Here is a 21,187-nt window from a genome sequence, read left to right on the forward strand (position 1 = left end):
CTGCTGGTGGATCCTGTGGATATATTTTGAAGCTAGAGCTATAGGAATTGTTGAAGGATTGTATGTGAAGTGTGGGGGTGGGAGGAGGAGGCATCAAAGATGACTTCAGGGTTTTGGGAACTGAGCAACAGGAAGGATAGAGTTTTTATCTACTTGGGGAGACTGCAGGTGGAGCAAGTAGGGGCACGAGAGAGAATCAGTCCATGTTACGGATAATTCTGTTTAAGGTGTCCATTTAAACAGCTGAGTGGAGCTGTTGATCAGGCAGGTGTATTGTATATATGTGTGTGTGTGTATGTATATATATCTGTCTATCTGGAGGTCAGGGGAGCAGTTTGGGCTGGTGACACAAGCTTACTAATATTTTTACAGCCAAGCCTACTGTATAAGCAGAGTAGCTGTGAGACCTAATACCATTTGCTTATTTTGGAGATTAGTAATTGTAGGTTAAAAAGGATAGAATATGATTAAAAATTGTCATCAGATTGGATTATGAAGCTTGACTTAGAGTAGAATAGGTGAGTATCACGTTGTCTTTGTATTTCTTTTTAAAGTTTCTCAGTAACTATATTTATATACCTTAACATATAACATTCCTTTAAAAACAATTCAAGAAAGCTATATTAGGTCCATGAGTCAAGCTTTGTACTTCAAAACAAATAAATATTAATATTTATAATTAAAAAAAATTCTCTATCTGCATATTCAACAGTGAACAAGCTGTCTAGTTTTCTTGGTGATACCACATGACAATTAAACGATTTAATTCCCTTTTTAGGAGGATGCCCAGGAAGAATTCGGCTGGAAGTTAGTTCATGGTGATATATTCCGTCCTCCAAGAAAAGGGATGCTGCTATCCGTCTTTCTAGGATCAGGGACACAGATTTTGATTATGACTTTTGTGACTCTGTGTAAGTATTAAGTGAAAATTTTAAAATAGAAAATACTTTTTCTAAATATTATTTGAAATTCAGTTTTCCTAAGTTGTAGCTAAGCTAGATTATTTCCAAGAGTTCTTTTGGTTCTCAGAATCTGTGTGCTTTGGCTATAAGTGACCTGGGGCAGGGTTGGCTGTGCCAGAAGTTGACTCTTCATGTCTCCCTTTCAGCTGCATAGAGAGCAGGCCTTTGTCATGGTAGCCCTGGAACTACAGATGACTAGAACCTTAAAGACCAGCTGGATCTGAGTCTGGGCAGCCTGGAAGCGGGGTCATTCAGGTTGACTATTCTGCCCAACCAGGAACATATGATTAGTATTCCAAGACATTCTTGGGTTCCACTGAGACTGAAAGGAGAAGGGGATGAGGCAGGAAGCTTTTTGTAGACCTTTCTATCGTGGCAGGATTTAGGAAGCAAGACCTATTTCTCTCGCAATGTTCAGGGAAGATCTTCCTACACAAAAAAATCTCTTCCTTGTGCCACCTGAAAATCTTCAGAAATTTTGTTACTTAAGTTTTTTTCAATTAAGACAATTTTTTAATTTCTTTTCTTTTCCTTTTAAATAGAACTCCCTTAGAGGCATTGATCAGCTGCAGGTGTAACTCTTGAGACTACTCTGTGGAGATATGTTAATTCCATGGTCTTCTAGTTTTCCTATTTATAAGAGAAGAAAATGTTTATGAAAAGAATTTTCTAAAGTTTACATTTATTTCCCCTGTTTCCTTTTTTGTTGCCTGCTACTAATCAACAGTAACCCATGAATGTTACTGGAGGAATTCAGAAACCACTGATCTTTCAGTAATTTTTTTTTAGCAGCAGTTGTTCTTATGTTTGACTGCATATTAAATACATAATGCTATAATCATTTTCTGTTAGTAAAATTGTTCCAAGTTTTTATGATGCAAGTAACCAGGTAAATGTTTGGAAAGAGAATGATCAATTCCAGATGACTGGTACCTGAGGAAGTTTGGAGATTCCTGGTTTACACCCTCAGGCTCAGTTTGAAGACTAACTAGAATGTATTTATCAACTAACAACTTAGATAAGGAGATGCTGCTGTTATAGGTTAGAATTTGTAAGTATATTATACTGAAGAGGGTAGGTTGGAAGAAAGTATCATGAAAGAGGTTTGGACACAGATGATTGCATACCCAGAGAGCCAAGGAGGAGTAGAGCAGAATGGATGCTTGAGGGTGAAGTTCTGCTTTAAATTTTACTGAAAGCTGCCTTCTGCCACTTTATTGGGATCAGCAGCAAGTGAACTTGGAAGGAAGGAAGGTTTCAGAGAACCTAGGTTAGAAAATGATAGGGATTATTTTCTTTAAATGCTTGAATATGAAAGGAAAAACTTAAGAACAGTCAATTTCTCAGGCCTGGGAAGCAGTGGGGTAGAGGGCACATCTTAGCTGAAATTCTGATTAATCTTCTAAAGTTACCCTGATCAGTTTCCTATGATCATGAGTTTCTCCTCTGGCTCTTCAGTCGGTGCTAATCAGAAGGTGTGCACAGGTGTATAAGGGTGCTTGGTTATGTACACCCAGGAGGAAACACTGGAAACTTGGTGCTCCTGGGATTAGAAAGTCATTTGCATCTGTTCTTGGATTTCTTTCTGAGAAAGTCATAACTTCTGACTTCTAGTTTAAAGCTAGAAATTGTTATAAATATAGCATTTTTCTTCTTGTTAGTTGGGAGGGTTATATAGGGAAGAACAAATAAAACTAACTAGCTGAATAAGGGGTAGGAGCCAGAATTTTCTCAAGTCATTGACCAAATCCTTCAGTAACGTGTGTTCAGAAAGCTAGTGGTTCTATGAAATCTTTTTTGCCCTATTTTGTTGTTTGATTAGATTCTGTCTTGTCTCTTATGTTTGAATGTTGTAAGATTTTTTTTTGTACCCCAGAGGACTCAGTATTGTTTTTAAAAGGAATAGAAAGTGAGAATATTTTATAATGGGAAAATTTTAATTGATGTTAATTTTTTAAAACTGTACTTAAATCTCGGAAGAGCTGAAAGCACACGAGCATCGAGTCAGTCTCCCCAGTAACAGGAAAGGTGAGGTCTTGTGGCTCCTGACAAGAAAGTTCCAAATTGGAGCATGTCTTATGTGGGATCCTGTGGACGCAGGGCCTTGAATATTACTAAGACTCAGTGTGGCTGCTGGTAAAATTGTGTATTTTCATGAAGTTGTATTTAGTTTACTGTTAAAAATGAGAAGGGTCTTCTATCACTTCATGTCAAAGGAAACAGTAATAAAATTTGTAACTTTAAATTACTTGCTTTTCAGTTTTCGCTTGCCTGGGCTTTCTGTCACCTGCCAACAGAGGAGCACTGATGACTTGTGCTGTCGTCTTATGGGTGCTGCTGGGCACTCCTGCAGGCTATGTCGCCGCCAGATTCTATAAGTGTAAGTGAAAGCCACCCTGCTGGGTGTCAGATCCGGAATCTGATCTGCGTCAGGTGTCTAAGCCTTTGTGTCCCATAGTTGGTGCTCTTTAAACAATATGCATTATAGGTGTGCGTCCTCATTAAAGGTGCTTGTGAAGTGGATGACGACCCCTAGGATTGCATGTTCACACATGCTTCAGCAGTGGGATAAGCAAATACAGAGGCTGCTTATCCATCGTCCCCTCTCTCCTTAAGTTTTGACTAAACACACATACTAATAAAAAAACAGACTAATAAAGGAAGAAAGTATACGAATTAATATCACTGATTTATTCACTAAAACAAGTAGTGTGTACACGAATACCTTATGTAAGAGAGGTTGTATTTATATCAATTTAATATTATAAAATATTTCTGACTATTTTACTTTTGTAGCATGATTAATTGCATTCTCTTCCAAAAGTAAAATAATGTTCCGTGAAAAAAAGCATCAGGGCCACAGAAAGGATGGAATATGCTAGGTGACTTCGAAAGCAGCTTTGCCAGGGTCAGTGAATGCCAAAGTTTGCCCTGCTTAGGAATCCTGTAGTCCAGTTGAGACAGTACCATAGGTAATCTGATTTAAAATGCCAAGGGGATGATGACACAGGGCTAGGTTTCCCAAGGTCTTCTGATAGGAATAGGGTTTGAGCTAAAACATAGTACAGTTACGTAGGGGGCTTTAGGGTGTGGTTGGCTAGACTCAACCCCAAATAGAAATATTAGTTAGACTTTGCCAGAGATACAGAGTATGTGAAGTTCTTTATGCATGTGTGTGTGTTTGAGTGTTTAATTTCTGTGAATTTTGTCAAAAGTTCTTTTTTTCTTTCTTTACTAAAGGACATAGGATTAGGGTGGTCATATATATTCTAACACATACGAAATACGGTTCAACCCCACCTGCCTGACCATGCTTCCCCTTCTCACTCTTTCTGCTACACTGGCTTTGGCTTTCTTTCAGTTCCTCAGTGAAGCTATGTACCTTCACACCTGCCTGAGGACCTTCCCACATGCTGTTTCCTCTGCTGAGTTCTGATCCATCCTCCCACCCCAGCAAATGTACCTCTCTCACTGTATCTCCTCTCCATCCTTCAGATCTCCTAGCTGCGGATTAAGTGGCATATTAATCAGGCAGAACATTTTGAGAAGTACCATCACGTGGTCCTAGTCATAAATGCTTTATTTATTTCATAGAATCATTTTTAATGTTTCAAAAAATATTATTTGGATTTTGATTGAAATTGTATTAAACCCAAAGTCATAATTTTACAATAGTCTGTTTATCAATAATTCCGTGGATTCAAATCATATATAAATAATTTAGTGTTTTCTTTTATGGCAAGTGGTACTTAAACTTGCTTATAAATTATGTTAAAACTTTTTTTAAAAATCAAAGCTGCTTTCAGATCTCAGCCAGTTTTATCTCCAACTTTTAAACTGGAGCAGAAAAGTACTTCTGTTTTTTACTCTATGCACTTAAGTTTTTAATTGTTTTTTAAAGTGCGAAGGAAAATTAGAGAGAGGCAAAAGAGAGTAAAAAATTCTTAAATAAATTTGTTTTGTCAAGCGGCCGCCAGTAACTCTTCTATTCTTCTTAGTCACCTGGTCCTACACACTAAGCGCCCCAGCCCCACCGACGCCCCACCAGAAACTGTAATGCTGGAGGCCTCCTGGAGATTCAGACTTACTATGAACATTTAAATGTGTGCATGTCAGGCATGAGGATTTCTAGTTTTATAACAAATTCTGAAATTGACCTCAAGATAAACGAGAATCTCCAGTGTGCCCTTTTCCCACCTAGGCACATTAATTGAAACTGGGTTAGAATTTAAGGGTTTATTTTGTTTTGAAGTTAAAAAAAAAAAAGATTAGAAAAGAAGAACTGGTCTGGGTAACTTTCCTTTGATACTAGATTTATTTTATGCTGAAGCAAAAATCTCTAGAGCAGGACTTATCCAAGGCAGTCCTGTGGTGTGCATGTCTGAGTTGGATCATTTGATTAGGGAATATTAGGACATTTGCTAGTGTTGTATTTAGGAGTTGGCACCCAGTGCTGTCAGTTTGTCCAATATCAGACTTTGAGTTTGGATATTTAGTTTGCTTTGAAGAAAAGTCTATGTTATGCCACTTCTGTTTTCTTCTACAGCCTTTGGAGGTGAGAAGTGGAAAACAAACGTTTTATTAACATCATTTCTTTGTCCTGGGTAAGTGAATTTTTCATTAATAGCTTTCTTAACAGTCCTATTTAGTTCCCAAATTTTCTATTCCGTAAGTGTAATCTTTTCTGTCTCTAAACCCTGTACCCAAAAAAATGAATTTAATTTTAAAAAGCTGAATATTTAATAAACATTTGCAGAATGACTACTGCATGCCTCATCTGGAAGAAGTACTTTTAGACACGATAATTTTTTATATTCCTTTCCTTAAAAGCCTGTTTCTTAGTCTGGCATGTTGTCATGTAAGGCTGCATAGAAAGCTTTTGACCTAATCACAGAGAAGAATCCTCACCTAAAGATAGTTGAGGCAAGCATACATTTTCAGATTTTTTAGAGTATTCCAGTAAGTAGAGTAACATGTACCAAAAAGAAAAAAAGCAGCCACTACATTACAAAAACAAAACAACCGTGACTCTTTGGAAGATAGCTTCTGATATTAAGTATCTGATGTGTGTCTGGTCTCGGAACTAGAACCCAGTTTAACCCCAGCTCACAGATTTCTGGTGGGCAAGAACTGGCCTCTGAACAATGAACAGCAATAAAGACAGCCAAGTGTTAAATCCAGAAGCCAAGACTGTTCCATTTGCAGGCTAGAAATGAAAGAATGACAATAGCTGGGATTTTTATACATAATTAGGATAAATAGTCTCAGATTTTTCACCTCCATTGAAGATTCATAGGCCTCTCAGCCATTCATGTTGTATTCAAAGTTTTATGCTTTTCTCAAGCGATATCCATTGTCTTCTTTCCCTCTACTGTCAATTCAAGAAGTGTCCCTCCTTACCAAGCCTGTCAGCCATGATTTCCTTAGGAATCTTGCCTTTCAAACATCCCCCACTACTCTGTGACATACTCCATTTCTCCCTTTCTCTGTGTTCTGTTCAAGTGTTTCATCTCATTCCTACAAATACTCTTTTTCCCCCATTACTTTTGTGAACTTCTCTCTAAGGTTACCAATGATGTTCCCATTTTCAAATCTGGAAACCATTTTCTCTGTCTTTACCTCTTTAGATTGTCTAATGTTGGGATACCCTCTCCTTGAAACTCCTTCCTTTTTTGGCTTTATAGAAATTTTCCTGTGCTAGTTCTTTTACATCTCTGATCAAACCTGATTTATCACCTTCATCCCACCCTTAAAAATAGGTGCTCACCAGTGGGATGGTGGGGTAAGTAGAGAGAGAGAGAGAAGAGCCAAGAACCCAGTTCCCCAGGGCAAAGGGTATTGGTGTCCTCCTAGGACAAAAAGGATCATTTGGTAATGTGAAATCGGCTCATACCATTTTTATAAATAAATAAATAACCACCTGCATATAATTTTTTATAAATGAGCACCTGCATATAATTATTGTAGTAGACACAATGGCATTTGATTGTTTCCAGATTTGAAAAGAATTTAATGCAGAGAGAAATGCTTCCTTATATTAATAAAAATCTTTCTCTAATTCAAAACCAATGTCATTCAGTGATGAAGCACTAGAGACATTTAAAGATCATGAATATCACCAATAGAAAATATAATATTTTAGTGATGACTCTGATAACATTAAAACTGTGGGGTCTCTAGAAGTGATTATAGTATTATTACAGCCATGTTTTTAAAAATGTACTCATAGGAAAAAGACTGAAAGGAACTAAGTACACACATTTGGATATTTGAGTTCATAAAAAGCCATAAACTAAAAGAAAAATATTTAACAATTAGTTGCTGGAGTATATAAATAGCTCACATATGTGATTTTGCAAAAATCCTGCAACCCAAATGAAAAATGAGAAGTGGATGTAACCAGCAAGTCACCGAAGGTAAAACCTAAAAAGCCAGCAAACACAGGATGCTCAGCTGCAGTTGTCAAGAGGAAATGCAAATTAAAACAACACATTTGACAATCCTAAGCATGAGGAAAATATGTGAAAAGGTAAATTTCATAAGCTGGTGGTAGGAGTTTTAAGTCAGGCAAAACCAATCTGAAGAGCAATTTGGCCGTTTCTACTAAGGTTTTTAATTCACATACCCTATGACTCAGCAGTTCCACTTCCCTTGTGCATAACACAGAAATTGTGATATTAACTACGTATGATTGCTACTGTGTTATTTTACTTCTTCCTCAGGTTTTACCCAAAAGCCTATTGTGTCTTTCAGGATTGTGTTTGCTGACTTCTTTATAATGAATCTGATTCTCTGGGGAGAAGGATCTTCAGCAGCCATTCCTTTTGGGACGTTGGTTGCCATATTGGCTCTCTGGTTCTGCATATCTGTACCTCTGACATTTATTGGTGCATACTTTGGTTTTAAGAAGAATGTGAGTTTTGGGGTGTTAACTTATTTAAATGAATTTCAACTGTGGTAGTTAGCATATGCCACCTTAAAAGATATGTGTCTAAAAGATATAAGCTGTGCCTTTGGGATCTGGATTTCACAGAAAATTGATGACTTCTTAGTTTCATTGTAGTCATTCTTAAAATAGTACTCAGAAGACTGGTAGAGAGAGGTTATGGATACAAACTTAGATTTCAAAGTTTTCTAAGTAAATGGGAATCAAAATAGATTAATAGGAAATTAAATGATAATTTAAACTAATGAAAACTTTGAGTTTTTTACATTAAAAATAAAATACTACTTTTTTTTAACCTACAAAGTACATTTTTTTTTCTTATGAGTAAAAGAGTTCCTAGTCTATATTACTTAAACTGAGTAACCAGGATAAAACAGAGTATGGGTTAGGAAGTGAAGCTGTAAGAAAAGTGACTGTACAGTGAGAGTAACAATTTTTTTAAAACATAGCTTTAGAATAAATTTCATATGCTTTCCTGCTAATACTTGATTTTAAGAAAGATTATAATTAAGGCGCCTTCCCTCCCTCTCATCTGTCTGTCTCCACCTCTGCTGCCGCCTTCTGCCTTCAGGCTAAGAGGAAAATGGGAATTTATTCTCCATTGTCCTTCTGTCACTCCACTTCTCTATCTTTGCTCTTCTCTGAAAATATCCAGTCCACAAGGTTAAAAGAAATTATGTGTTCTGGTACAGTTTGTGAGGGGACCTGCAGTACCCTGGAAAAAACTCAGAAGGCTTCATGGTCTCCAGTGCGCCTACCATGGCAGGCCACTGAAAGGGTTTTCAGTTCTTTGCCATTTTATTTAATTTATGGTTAAAAATCTATATAGCATAATAGTACACTGACATGGTTTGAAATTTTTTTGATTACAAAGGTTAGATAAGGACTTAAAACTCTAAAAATATAAAAATTGAAGATCAATATGATTCTCTGCCTGTGTACACACACATATATATATATACACATGTAAAATAATCTAGTCCACAGAAGTAAAATCTCAGAATACCATGTTTCAAATTTTGATATATCATTACAAAAACTATAGAAGTATATTTTTGAACTTTTTTTGCAAGAAGATGAATTGCTACATATGTACTCTTTTTTTCCCTTCATATAATGGTGTTTAGGTACTTTAGGTTCCAGTTGTTTTTATACTACCATGTTCATGTGTTATGAAATTGAGAATAATTGAGAACATCACCAATAACTTATGGTCATCAGCCTTCATATAGCCATTCATTATCTTCTTTGTGTTCTAAAGTCTTAGTAAAATTGAGCAATTTTAATAAAGATGACGTCCATCTCCAAAAAAAAATACACTGACAATTTCAGAACCACCTGATTTCTTACAGTAAGTATATAATTAAAAGAAAAAACCTAATTCTTCCTTTTTATCAACTACTATTTTCTGAGCACTATATTACCTCCTGTGTGTTTCTCACTTTGTCTAGCGCCATTAGTCATCGGATCACTGCGGGACACAGTGGTAGCTCATTCCTGTAGACAGACTGAATATTATACCTGATGGTATCTGGTTTGTTGCTTCTAATTACAAATCTCACTTTGATGACTTAAGTAGATTTTTATTGCCGTTATTGTCAGCATGGAAGCTGAGAGAAAGCTGGCAACTAATCTAGTACAGAGAAGAATTTTTAAAATAGGTACGTAGTTATGAATCCTTTCTTTCGTTTTTTAATGAAGGCCATTGAACACCCAGTTCGAACCAATCAGATTCCACGTCAGATTCCTGAACAGTCCTTCTACACAAAGCCGTTGCCTGGTATTATCATGGGAGGGATTTTGCCCTTCGGATGCATCTTTATACAGCTTTTCTTCATTCTGAATAGTATTTGGTAAGCTGAGGACTACGTCCTCTTATTCCCATTACCATTCCATGTACTGGCTTTCTCTTTTTGTTTATATGGATTACTATTTATATCTTATAAATGTAAGCTGTTTTCCAATAATCAGAAATCTTAAGAGACGAAAGGTTATTTTATCTTTTCCATGTGGGAAAGAATAATTGTGATAAGTTACTATTAATCAAGGGCTTATTATTTCTTACTCTTACTTAATTCTCACCTGATTCTCAGACCTCTATGAGGTGGGTATTACCCCATTTTACAGAGGTGAAAAATGAAGTGTTGGATTTTAAGTAATTTGCCTGTGTCACACAGCTACCGTGTGACAAAAAATAAACCCAAGTCTCTCCAAAGCTATGTTTTTAAATAAGTAATCTGTACTGCTTCAAAAAAGATGCTCTGAGCTCTTGATAGTGGAAATCCAAGCAAGCATTGGAGGAAGGGTTGAGCTTGATGACCTTCAAAGTCATTTCTTATCCCAAGATCCCTTCATTCTTTGATTTCTTGTTCGCACAGAGAAACTCCTAGTGGTAATTTTGAGCCACTCTGTTAGGGTCTATACACTGCGGTATATTATATTTATTTAATCACACTGACATATGTTACAGAAAGTACCGAGGTTCCAGGTAGCATAAAGTCAGAACTAAATTTGAGCCTTGTAGTGATTAGAACCTATGTTTCCTTCCTGATTATTAGCATATTTTCCAAATTCAAACGATTTTATTATATATGAGAAGAAACAATATGTACCAGATGTAATCTTTTCTTAATTTGGCTCTGCCTTTCTGCTAATTTTTTAATCAAATTTGTCGGACTCACTAGTAGACAGGCAGACTAAGCACATTTGAATGAAGAGTTTCAGGTTCTACCTGAATAGGAAGACAAAGTCCAATGACATTGATGTACCCCTACTCCCCTTGCTCCACCCCCACCCCGTCACTCTCTAAACCTATGAGAATTTGTCTTTGATTCATTGGGGGGGGGAAGCAGACATTTTCAGTTTAAGAAAAATGTGAAAATGTGTCATTTGCTGTGTCAAAAGAGAAAATATTTATAGCTTACCTTGACATGTTTGATTATAGGTCACACCAGATGTATTACATGTTTGGTTTCTTGTTCCTGGTATTTATCATCTTAGTTATTACCTGTTCTGAGGCAACTATACTTCTTTGCTATTTCCACTTATGTGCAGAGGTATGTATTAACAATATTCACTTATGTTAATTCATAGACAGTATTTATAATTTTGGCATAAGGCAACTTTGAATACTGTTAATTGAAGTAATTCCTGTAAATATGTGCTATTAAGGTAAAAATTGACCTGTATTCCTAAACCAAATTTAACCTTCTTTAAGATTGATTTAAGGTAGTATTCCAGTTCAGTATATTTATTTAGAGCTTAACTTCAAAATGTTAATTTCCTGAGAATAGCATATTATGCTGAATTTTCATTTTTTAGTTTTTAACTAACTTTAAAATTTTAAGTGGAAAATCTTATTAAAACATTTCAGTGATTACATTGTAATGAGTTATATTCATGGCAACATGGCAAAATGATGGGGTCCTTCGGTGATAGGTAGAATTGACTTTTAAAGATTTACATTGTGTTAAATAATTCTTTTATAGTTATCTTCTGTATAGAAGATAAAATCTAACTTTGTTAAATTTGAGATACTTTTTTAAAAATTTGAGATTACAGTCACATAGCATAAAATCAGCCAGTTTAAAGTGAACAGTTCAGTGGCACTTGCTACATGTACAGTGTTGTGCAACCACCATCTCCTCCAAAATATTATCATCACCCCTTTAAAAAATCCCATACCCATCAAGCAGTTACTTCCCATTCCTCTCTCCCCTCCAGACCCAAACAACTATCAATCTGCTACAGATTTATCTATTCTGGATATTTCATATAAATGGATTTATATGATATGTGTAGCCTTTTGTGCCTGACTTTCTTCACTTAGCAGAATATTTTAAGATTCATCACATTGGAACACGTGTCAGCGCTTCGTTCCTTTTTATAGCTGAATAATATTCCATTGCATAGATATACACCAGTTTGTCTATCTATTCGTTCATTGATGGACATCAGTTTTGTTTCTATCTCCTAGCTGTTGTGAATAGTTCTGCTATAAACATTCATGTACAAATATTTGTTTGAGTACCTGTTTTCAGTTCTTTTGTGTATATATGTGAGAGTGGAATTGCCAAGTCATATAGTAATTCTTTGTTTAACTTTTTGGAGAACCATCAAATTGTTTTCCACAGTGATTGTGCCATTTTACATTCCTACCAGCAATGAACAAGGGCTCCAATTTCTCCACATCCTTGTCAATACTTGCTATTTTCTGTTGTTTTAAATTATAGCCATCCTAGTAGATGTTAAATGGTTTTGATTTTTGTTTCCCCAGTGACTAATGATGATGAGCATCTCTTCTTGTGTATCTTGTTTGGTGAAATAGCCATTTGATTCCTTTGCCCATTTATAAGTAGGGTTGTTTATCTTTTTGTTGAACTATAAGATTTCTTTATATATTCTCCTTACTAGACCTTTATCAGATACATGATTTGCATATCTTTTCTCCCATTCTATAGGTTATTTTTTCACTTCCTTGGTGCTGTCTTTTGGACAAAAGGTTTTAATTTTGATGAAGTCTGATTTTTTTCTTTTGTTGCCGTAGATAAGAATTCATTGCTTAAATCCAATGTCATGAAGATTTAGCTTCATGTTTTCTCCTAAGTGTGTAATTTCAGATCATTGATCCATTTTAAATTAATATTTATATGTGGTATTAGTTAGAGGTCCAGCTTTATTCTTTTGCATGTGCATATCCAGTTTTCCCAACACTTTTAGTTGAAGAGACTATTCTTTCCTCATTGAATGGTCTCTGCAACCTTGTTGAAAATCCATTGGCCATAGATGTATGGGTTTATCTCTGGATTCTCATTTCTATTCCAGTGGTATATATGCTGTTCTGCCAGTGCCACACTGTTTTGATTACCATGGCTTTGTAGTAAATTTTGAAACTAGGAAGAGTAAGTTTTCCCACTTTATTCTTCTTTTTGAAGATTATTTTGGCTCCTCAGGGGTCCTTGCAATTTCATATAAATTTGAGTATTAGCTTTTCCATTTTTGCAAAAAAAAAAAAAAGCTGTTGGAATTTTGATAGGGATTGAATTGAATCTGCAGATCACTTTGGAGGGTTTTGCCATTTTAATAATATTAAGTCTAATCCATGAAAACAGATGTCTTTCTGTTTATTTAAATCTTCTTTAATTTCTTTTAGCAGTGTTTTATAGTTTTCAGTGTACAAGTCTTTCACCTCCTTGGTTAAGTTTATTCCTAGACATTTTACTCTTTTGGATGCTGTTATAAATGGAATAATTTTTTAAACTTCCTATTCTGGATCATTCATTGCCAGTGTGTGAAAACACTGATTTTCATATTGACCTTATACCCTACAACTTTGCTGAATTCATCTATTAGCTATAGTAGTTTTGTGTGTGGATTCTTTAGGATTTTCTAATCTTAATAGCTTTTAAAATATATTTATTTTTCACATATTCCAAAGGGTAGACAAGATAGTGAAATATTTTCTTTTGTAAAATCTCCTACTAAGCTATAAGTCACTCTGTAAAAGTAAGAAAAGCTGTTTTTAAAATGTACCTTATTTATATAGCACAGGGAAATACATACAAGATCTGGTGGCAGCTCATGGTGAAAAATACGACAATGAATATATGTATGTTTATGTATAACTGAAAAATTGTGCTCTACACTGGAAATTGACACAACATTGTAAACTGATTATAACTCAAAATAAAATTAAATAAATAAAATAAAATAGAAAAAAATAAAATGTACCTTATTTAAATTATGTTAGTAATAGCTAAAAATGGGTTTCAGCCAGGTCTTAATAGAATAATCTTCTTCCTAATATATAGAGTTGACTAGAACATGAGATAAGTAGTAGTAATTTTGAATTATGTAACTAAGCTGTTTATTTCTTTTCTTTTTGGGAAGCATACATTTTAAATATAGCCTAATGCTTGATTATTCATTGACTGCCTAAGATTTTTCCATACATTTTCAGCCAGTCTTTAGCTTCATCAAAGATAGGGGGTACTTTTCAGCACCTTTAGTGAGGAGGGAAGTGGGCAAAGTTCTGTATGAGAAAGAGACTGCAATCAATAGTGAAAATTAGGTTTGTAGACTATTTCACTTAGTTGTGTTTCCTTTATAACTTTATTCTGCTACATATTATCTATTAATTGGAAAGTAAGTCTTGATCTTTAATTTTTTCTTTTCCACCAGGATTATCATTGGCAGTGGCGTTCATTCCTTACTAGTGGCTTTACTGCAGTTTATTTCTTAATATATGCAATACACTACTTCTTTTCAAAACTGCAAATAACAGGAACAGCAAGTACAATTCTGTACTTTGGTTATACCATGATAATGGTTTTGATCTTCTTTCTTTTTACAGGTAAGAATTAGAATGATTTATTTTTAGTTAATAAGTTTTCAGGCAAATTAATTATAATTATTTTGCTTTTGTAAAATCCACGAAGGCTTCTGCTCCTCAGTGAGCCCGTATTTATTTCTCAGCGCAGCTAAGCGTAGTTTGGTCTGTCCCCGCAATGAGGTGAGTGTCAGTAAACCGAAGGTGAGAAAACAGAACCGAAGGGAAGAAAACAAAACAGGGTTCATTATTGTGCTAAACGTACAGGAGCACCTGGACCAGTACATCTCAGGGTTTTCCCCTGTTAATCTCTTAATAGAACAGCCTTTTTTTTGCTCATTTCAGAAATAGAGTAAAAAGCTCTAGGTACCTAAGTGTAGGAATAAGTAGAAACTGGACAGTTGAAGTCAAGATGAGACAGGGAATAAAGGATATCAAGAAAAGATAATCATAGGACATCCCTTATTCTAGGAGTTTTAAACTGCAAGTTTATATCTCCACTTTAAAATCCAAGTACCTAATGGGATATAGTATGATTTATATTGGTATTTTTACATGCGTATCTTCTCTGTCCACCTAGATAAGTTTTCTGTATCTCAGAGCCTTGTGGGTGATGGGTTGGCATTTGCAGAATGGCTAAACTAAAAAGGAAAATCAGGGAACCTTTGTCACAAAAATGTACATCTAAAATTTTATCTAAGATTGTGTTGCATGCTGTGTGAGGGAATATAGGAGCCAAATAGGAAGAAAACTTTTTTAAAAATTAGAGCTTTTCTACTTTTTACTGATCTGTTAATATTTAAGAGAATTAGGTAGGGTTTTAAAGTGCCCCTGTGGCTATATCAGTGTGTAACGAGCTCCAGGCACTCAGGTCAGTTCTGTATTCTAGATCCTTGGTCAGACATAGTGGGGTGGGTGTGTGTGCAGGGTGGAGTGGGGAGACATATTTTGGTGCTGTGTGATAACTTTAGTTCCATAGCCAGAAATCTTAATAAATGGTCTGTAAAACACTCATAGCCTATGAAACAAGGAGTTACTGTTTTTATGCATCTGCATCTGTGTCCATAAATGCATATATAGAATAATTTCTTCCTTGCTACACACAAAATAATGATCTTGGTGAATGTCTATAGTTTTTCCAGGCATATGATATAATGATGATGTAACCATTATCTGAACTTTATTGTTCTTGATTTTTAAAGTGTCATATTTTCATTTGTTTACAGTAAAATAAATTTTATAACCTAAATTTTGGAATGACATTAAATTGAATCAAGCAGTGAAGCCAGTAACTTTTAGTGAATTTCACTTTGTGGAAAAGGTTCTCTACATGGGAGTGCTGAGCCTGTTCAGTGTCTCGCATTTTTCTAAAGTGGGGTACGTCCATTTATTTCAGGACTCCAAACTGACACCACTTTATTCAAGTCAATCTATTTTATAAAACAAAAGAATTATTCTGTCACATAAGGAAAGATGCCACGTTTAGTATGTACATTATATCTATTCCATATTAAGAACAAAATAAAATAATAAAAGTATTTTGTTAAGGACAAAATAAACTTTCTTGATGTTGCCAGTATGATGGTACATTTTTTTTCTCATCTGAAAATACCTTTTCCTAGTATCTTGAAGTTCTTGCTTAGTGTAAGGATGTTTAAATATATTTATGTTTTCACCATTACTTTTCTGAAATTAACCCCAAGCTCTTCCCAAGCCTTAGTAATGAACCTTTGACTATCCAAAAGGTATATTTGTGTGTCCTGCAAATACAGGTCCTTTGTGTATACATGTATGGTTTAAGAGTGAGTGTAATAACATGTATAACTCCATAGTAGTATCTCATGTTTAGTCTCTTGACTTAGAAAATCTCCTTTAATACTTTGTATTACATTAAAAACAGTAATGAAAACCATTGAAACTCTAAAAAAATGAGGTTTAAAATCTTCCTCAAGGGGTATGTAAAATCTCCCTTCTGTATTTTCTGTACCCCTACCTATTGACTATTTCTCAGGGGGTAATCCTGAAGAAAAATGGTATGCCTGAGGTTTTAAAAATGTGTTAAGCTGTTTCACAATTCAGTATATATCCTCTTGCAAAACAGTCTCTGAATTTATGTTTGGTAAATCTAAGCATGGTACAGTTTAAAAGAATCTTACACTTAAAGAAAAAGTGATTTTGAGTTCTTGTCTTTTCTTACCAGTTACTTAACCCCTTGGAGCCTCATTTTTGTCAACTGTCTAGCGTTCAGATTTTTTGGAATCTAGAGTGATGAAAATGCCTGAAAATCAAGATATATATTTTTTTCATGAATCATCTCATTTACTCTATAGTCTGTGGAAGCATCTAGGGCAAATAAAATTATCTCTGTTTAAGATAAAGAAATGGGCTTGGAGATTCCAAGTTGACTAATCCAAAGATGATAGACAGCTCATGACAGAGATGCTGTGTCCTCTGGCACCACACCACCTCTCATTTCAGAGGAGGTGTATCTTTGTTATCGCAATCGTATGGCTTTTAATACTTGGTGAAATCTTTTTGAGTTATTTGATTATAATTCTTTGAAAACTGATTATTCTCTATTATGATACTTAGAAGACATCCCCCATGTAGTTACTCTATGAATCTGATATTCTGATATTTAAACTAGTCATATCATATGTTGAATTAATTAAATAGTAGTTTCCCATTTTGTGGTAAGAAAATATTCTTAAATAGGAAAGAAAAATTGGCATCCTTTTCATCTATTAATTTTAGTCACTTCCCTGTAATAAAGAAAAAGAGTATGTATTGTAGAAAGCTTAGGTGTTCTTACAGTATGTAAAGTTTTTTCTATTTCTGTAAGAAATTTGATTGGTAGTAGTAGTACTCTATATTTCAAAAAAGTTTATGGGTCTGTGGTATATTCCTGGTAGGTAATAATTTATAGTTTAGTGACTTTTTTAGGGAACCAATCATTTTAAGTCTCTATTTTTTGTGTAAATCGTGAAGCTTCCTTTGAAAAGGAGTTTATTTTTGTTTTTTTCTTTCATAGGAACGATTGGCTTCTTTGCATGCTTCTGGTTTGTCACCAAAATATACAGTGTGGTGAAGGTTGACTGAAGAAGCCCAGTGTGTCCAGTTAAAACAGAAATAAATTAAATTCATCAACAAAGACCTGTTTTTGTGACTACCTTGAGTTTTATCAGACTTATTGGCCTAGTAATCTTTCAGAACAGTATAATTCTAAACACACCTCTTCAAATACACCTGTCCCCACAAAATGTGTTCTCAACACTAAAACATTTGTATTGTGATTTGATTAAGTATGTATTCAGTTGTCCTCAGTGAAGAGCAAATTAAAATACTATGTGCATTTGTAAATACAGTAGCTATAAAATTTTCAATACTTCTAATGGCAAAATAGAGGAGGCCATGATAAACAATACTGATGAAATAAATACAGGACAGTTCATTGTAAATAGGATTTTCTAGGCTCGGTAGGTGGAAAGAATTATTTTTCTTTGAAGGAAATAACTTTTTATCATGGTAATTTTGAAGGATGATTCGTATGATGTGTATTGGGGGTATGTGGCTTTTAAAAAAAATCTTGTATAGGTTGCAACTGTTCATATCTTCTTTTCTGTGTTGACTTCATTATTCCCATGGTATTGGCCTTTTAAACTATGTGCCTCTGAGTCTTTCAATTTATAAATTTGTTATCTTAATAAATACTGTAAAAATGTCTTCTTTGCATCATTACCTGTTGTATATTCACAAAGATTCTGTAAATACAAGTCTATTTACCAATGGAGTTTTAAAATGATTTATACTATTTTATCAGGTTTTACTGATTTTTATTAGTGTAATACTTTTATGAGTTTTGATCTAAATGAAATTCCAATCTCCTGGGCTTTGTAACAAAACTATATTATTCCCTATTAGGCAGTAACAGAAATTTCAGTCTTGTATATCTAGCCAGATAAGTGATGTAAATATAGTAGTTAATATGAGCCTTACTGCACTGCCACTAAGGATTTCATATTTTTGACCTGTTTTTCAAAATACAGTATTTTTGATTTTTTTAAAAAAAAAATCGGTTTTTATGACCTATATACATTGACAAAGACTAGCAAGTCTTCCTCTTTATGATTATGCTGTCTTAATTTGGATTGCACAATTTTATTTCTTAGAGTTAAGAAATAACTTTCACATTCCTCTAATTGAAATCCATTTATGTGGAATAGAAAAGTTTGGGATGATTTCAGAAACAGTCTGCTTATATGTATGAGAATATATGTCTTGTATTTTAGGGGCTCAGTGCTCGCAGCTTACAAGAGGAAATCAGATAATGTCATTAAACTTGCAGAACTTATAAAATTACTAGCTGTTACTCATATGATGTTGGTGGGCTCTTAATGATTTTATGTTGCTATACATTAAAAAAAAAAAAAACTGGCCTATCCGTTCTGAAGAGTGAACAAGCTCTAGTTAACTTCTTACATAGATGGTTTAAGATAGAAAAGCTCCTTTCAAATTTATCTGTCTCTTGCAGTATATTAGTTTTTTATATATAATACTATTAAAGTACCAATGAGATAGGCTGGTTGACTAAACAAAGAAAAGATTTTGTTTAAAAAAACTCTGGATTTAGATACTAGGCCAGTTTTGTTGGTCAGAGTTAAGTTTCAATTTTTCTTTTCCTTCAGTGAACAATTAGCTTAGTGGTTTCCAAAACAGTTAACTTACTCTTTTGATACAACTTTTCTTTTTCTTTATACTTTTACCATATTTCACACTTAAGCTGTGGAAAGGCAATTGGAAAAATAAACTGAAAGTATTAAAAGACTTTAGGAGGGAGGAAGGATGAGGAAGGAGACAGTGAAACGGATGGCAAGACCAGAGGTAAGAAGGGCAGTGGAAGAGCCGGACTCTTCTCTGAGGCTTTGATCATGACTTCTCGAAGAGTCACCTGCCGTGATTTGTTCAGGGAGTTCTCCAGGAAAAAAGCATCCTGGTTACAGCCTGTGAGGTGAGTGGTTAGGATCTGAGGCGTTTTCCCTTAGTTTGAGTGCACCCCGGGAAAAGAACATTTGGGCTGCACTGTGGTCTGAGCGCTGTGACTGGGCTTCTCTGAGCTATTGTGAATTACAGCTCACGGAGGATAAAGGGCTTTTTCTGGTCTAGCTTTGTAGAAGTCCTGCTTCTGAAATAACCGCAGTTGCTCAAACAACCAAAGAAGCTCAGCTGTTTGGAAAGGTTTTTAAGAACCCTCATTAATAAAGATCTTCCTTCGTACTTCACAATGCACAGTTATTTATCAGGTGTCTGTGCCCCCTCCCCCGACTAAGATTATGAACAAGCCCTTTGGGGACAGGGGCTCTGTCTTACTCATCTTGGTTGCCATGGTGCCACAAACACGGAATGCAGTCACTGGTCTTCTGAATCCTTTTTCCTTTTCTTGTCACTTCAGAATTTACCTAGTTATGTCATTTTCTAAGTGTCCCTGTGCTTGGCTGATGTGATATCTAAGCAATGCCAATATGTAATCTTGGTTAATAATGCTATTTATTTAACATTTGCACTTTAAGCTTTGTGCTATATAAGCAGTGCTTTAGTTGGAAGGAGTGACTGGGGAATTGTGAATGTAGACCTTTCTGTGTGCATCATACTATATGAGGTACGAAGCTTCTGTGAAGTTGCTATGTGGTCATAAATGAGCATCTGGTTACTTTGTTCTATTTGATGTTTAACTTGAAAATTACCAGTACCTTAAATTTGTGGTATCAATACCTCATATTTTTACATATCCTAGCTAAAATTATGTAATGCCATGAGTCATGAACCACTTTAAAAATTATAAAGCATTACAGGTCTTGAAGATGTTCTTTAAGTGATTCATTTTAGAAGGCTTTGTAAAGGCCTGCTTTTTGTTTTCAATGAACAGAATAAGTAACTGCTGTTAACAGAATGAATTTCTTACCTCCTACGGCTAGCAGGACATTCTGGTATGTCATTAATATGTAAATTTAGATCATTAAGAAAGTATTTTCTGTATTTGTATTTTTCTCCTATATATAATGACCTACAGTGAGACCCATATGTAGAAGATACGCTTTCTCAGATATTTATGCTTTGATAGAATCAAACTTGTTTCCTTCCACTGATTTTTTATCTCCTTAACTATGTAATCTGCAGTCTAAATACTAGAAATCATTGTTTCTGCACATTCTTCTACCTTTTGAAATTCTGGATTCCTTCAGCCTGCTCATTTGAGCTTCATGTCTTTGTTCTTACATTTGATTATCTTTTTTCCCTTTCATTCTTTGACCCACTGATACAGTTGACATTCTCATTAATAATGAATTATTTTATAAAGAAGAAAACACATGCTCCTTAAAGTGCTATTCTTTCCTTTGGGTTTTTGTTTGTAATATGGAGCACCTTGTGAATTTGTGTGTCATCCTTGGCGGGAGCCATGCTGATCTTCTCTGTATATGTGCTGCCAAAGTGGAGCATGTCCTTTGGATATTTTTAGCAAAAAGCAGTCTAGGCCACATGAATGGTCTTGACCATGGTAAATAAAAAGCACTATAATCACTCGTCTTTAATTTCCCTGAAAAGTGTTGAAAATTTGTCTAAAAGTGATAGATTGGAGGATTAGCACTCCCTTTTTAAAAGCTAGTTTTTATTGATAACCTTAAGATCTATGGCATTGTATACATAGAATTCAAGTCTTGATTTTCTTCCTAAATGTAAGCTGGGTGATTTGGGGTTAGCATTATTATCAAAGAAAGTCATAGGCGGGTGAGTCAGTAGTGTGAATTAGGATTTTCTGGCTGATGCTTCAGGCAGACAAGTTGTGTTGCAGTGTGTTGACTGGGGCTGTCTCATGTTAAGTGGTAAACCAAGCAGATGGGGCTGGGTTCACCACACTGGAGAGTTGCCTGTTTCTTGCTTCAGCAGTGCCTGTGT

At 34.9% G+C, this 21,187-nt stretch overlaps 1 protein-coding gene and 1 pseudogene across 1 annotated transcript in view; one reads left to right on the top strand and one right to left on the bottom strand.

Annotated features, from left to right (window-relative positions):
* The window catches only part of TM9SF2 (transmembrane 9 superfamily member 2), a 52,462-nt gene extending 34,503 nt beyond the window's left edge, over positions 1–17,959 (top strand). Inside the window, exons 10-17 of the mRNA XM_010959671.3 lie at positions 779–911; positions 3,223–3,342; positions 5,509–5,566; positions 7,716–7,875; positions 9,610–9,761; positions 10,853–10,964; positions 14,089–14,260; positions 17,268–17,959. Of these exons, the coding sequence (XP_010957973.2) occupies positions 779–911; positions 3,223–3,342; positions 5,509–5,566; positions 7,716–7,875; positions 9,610–9,761; positions 10,853–10,964; positions 14,089–14,260; positions 17,268–17,335 (975 nt within the window). The 3' untranslated portion in view covers positions 17,336–17,959. The remainder of the gene's footprint in view (positions 1–778; positions 912–3,222; positions 3,343–5,508; positions 5,567–7,715; positions 7,876–9,609; positions 9,762–10,852; positions 10,965–14,088; positions 14,261–17,267) is intronic.
* A 2,682-nt stretch (positions 17,960–20,641) lies between these two features.
* On the bottom strand, positions 20,642–20,757 carry LOC123618254 (U6 spliceosomal RNA; annotated as a pseudogene).
* Between the last annotated feature and the right edge of the window lie 430 nt (positions 20,758–21,187).

The sequence above is a fragment of the Camelus bactrianus genome, chromosome 14 (genome assembly GCF_048773025.1).
Source record: "Camelus bactrianus isolate YW-2024 breed Bactrian camel chromosome 14, ASM4877302v1, whole genome shotgun sequence".
Classification (NCBI taxonomy): Eukaryota; Metazoa; Chordata; class Mammalia; order Artiodactyla; family Camelidae; genus Camelus; species Camelus bactrianus.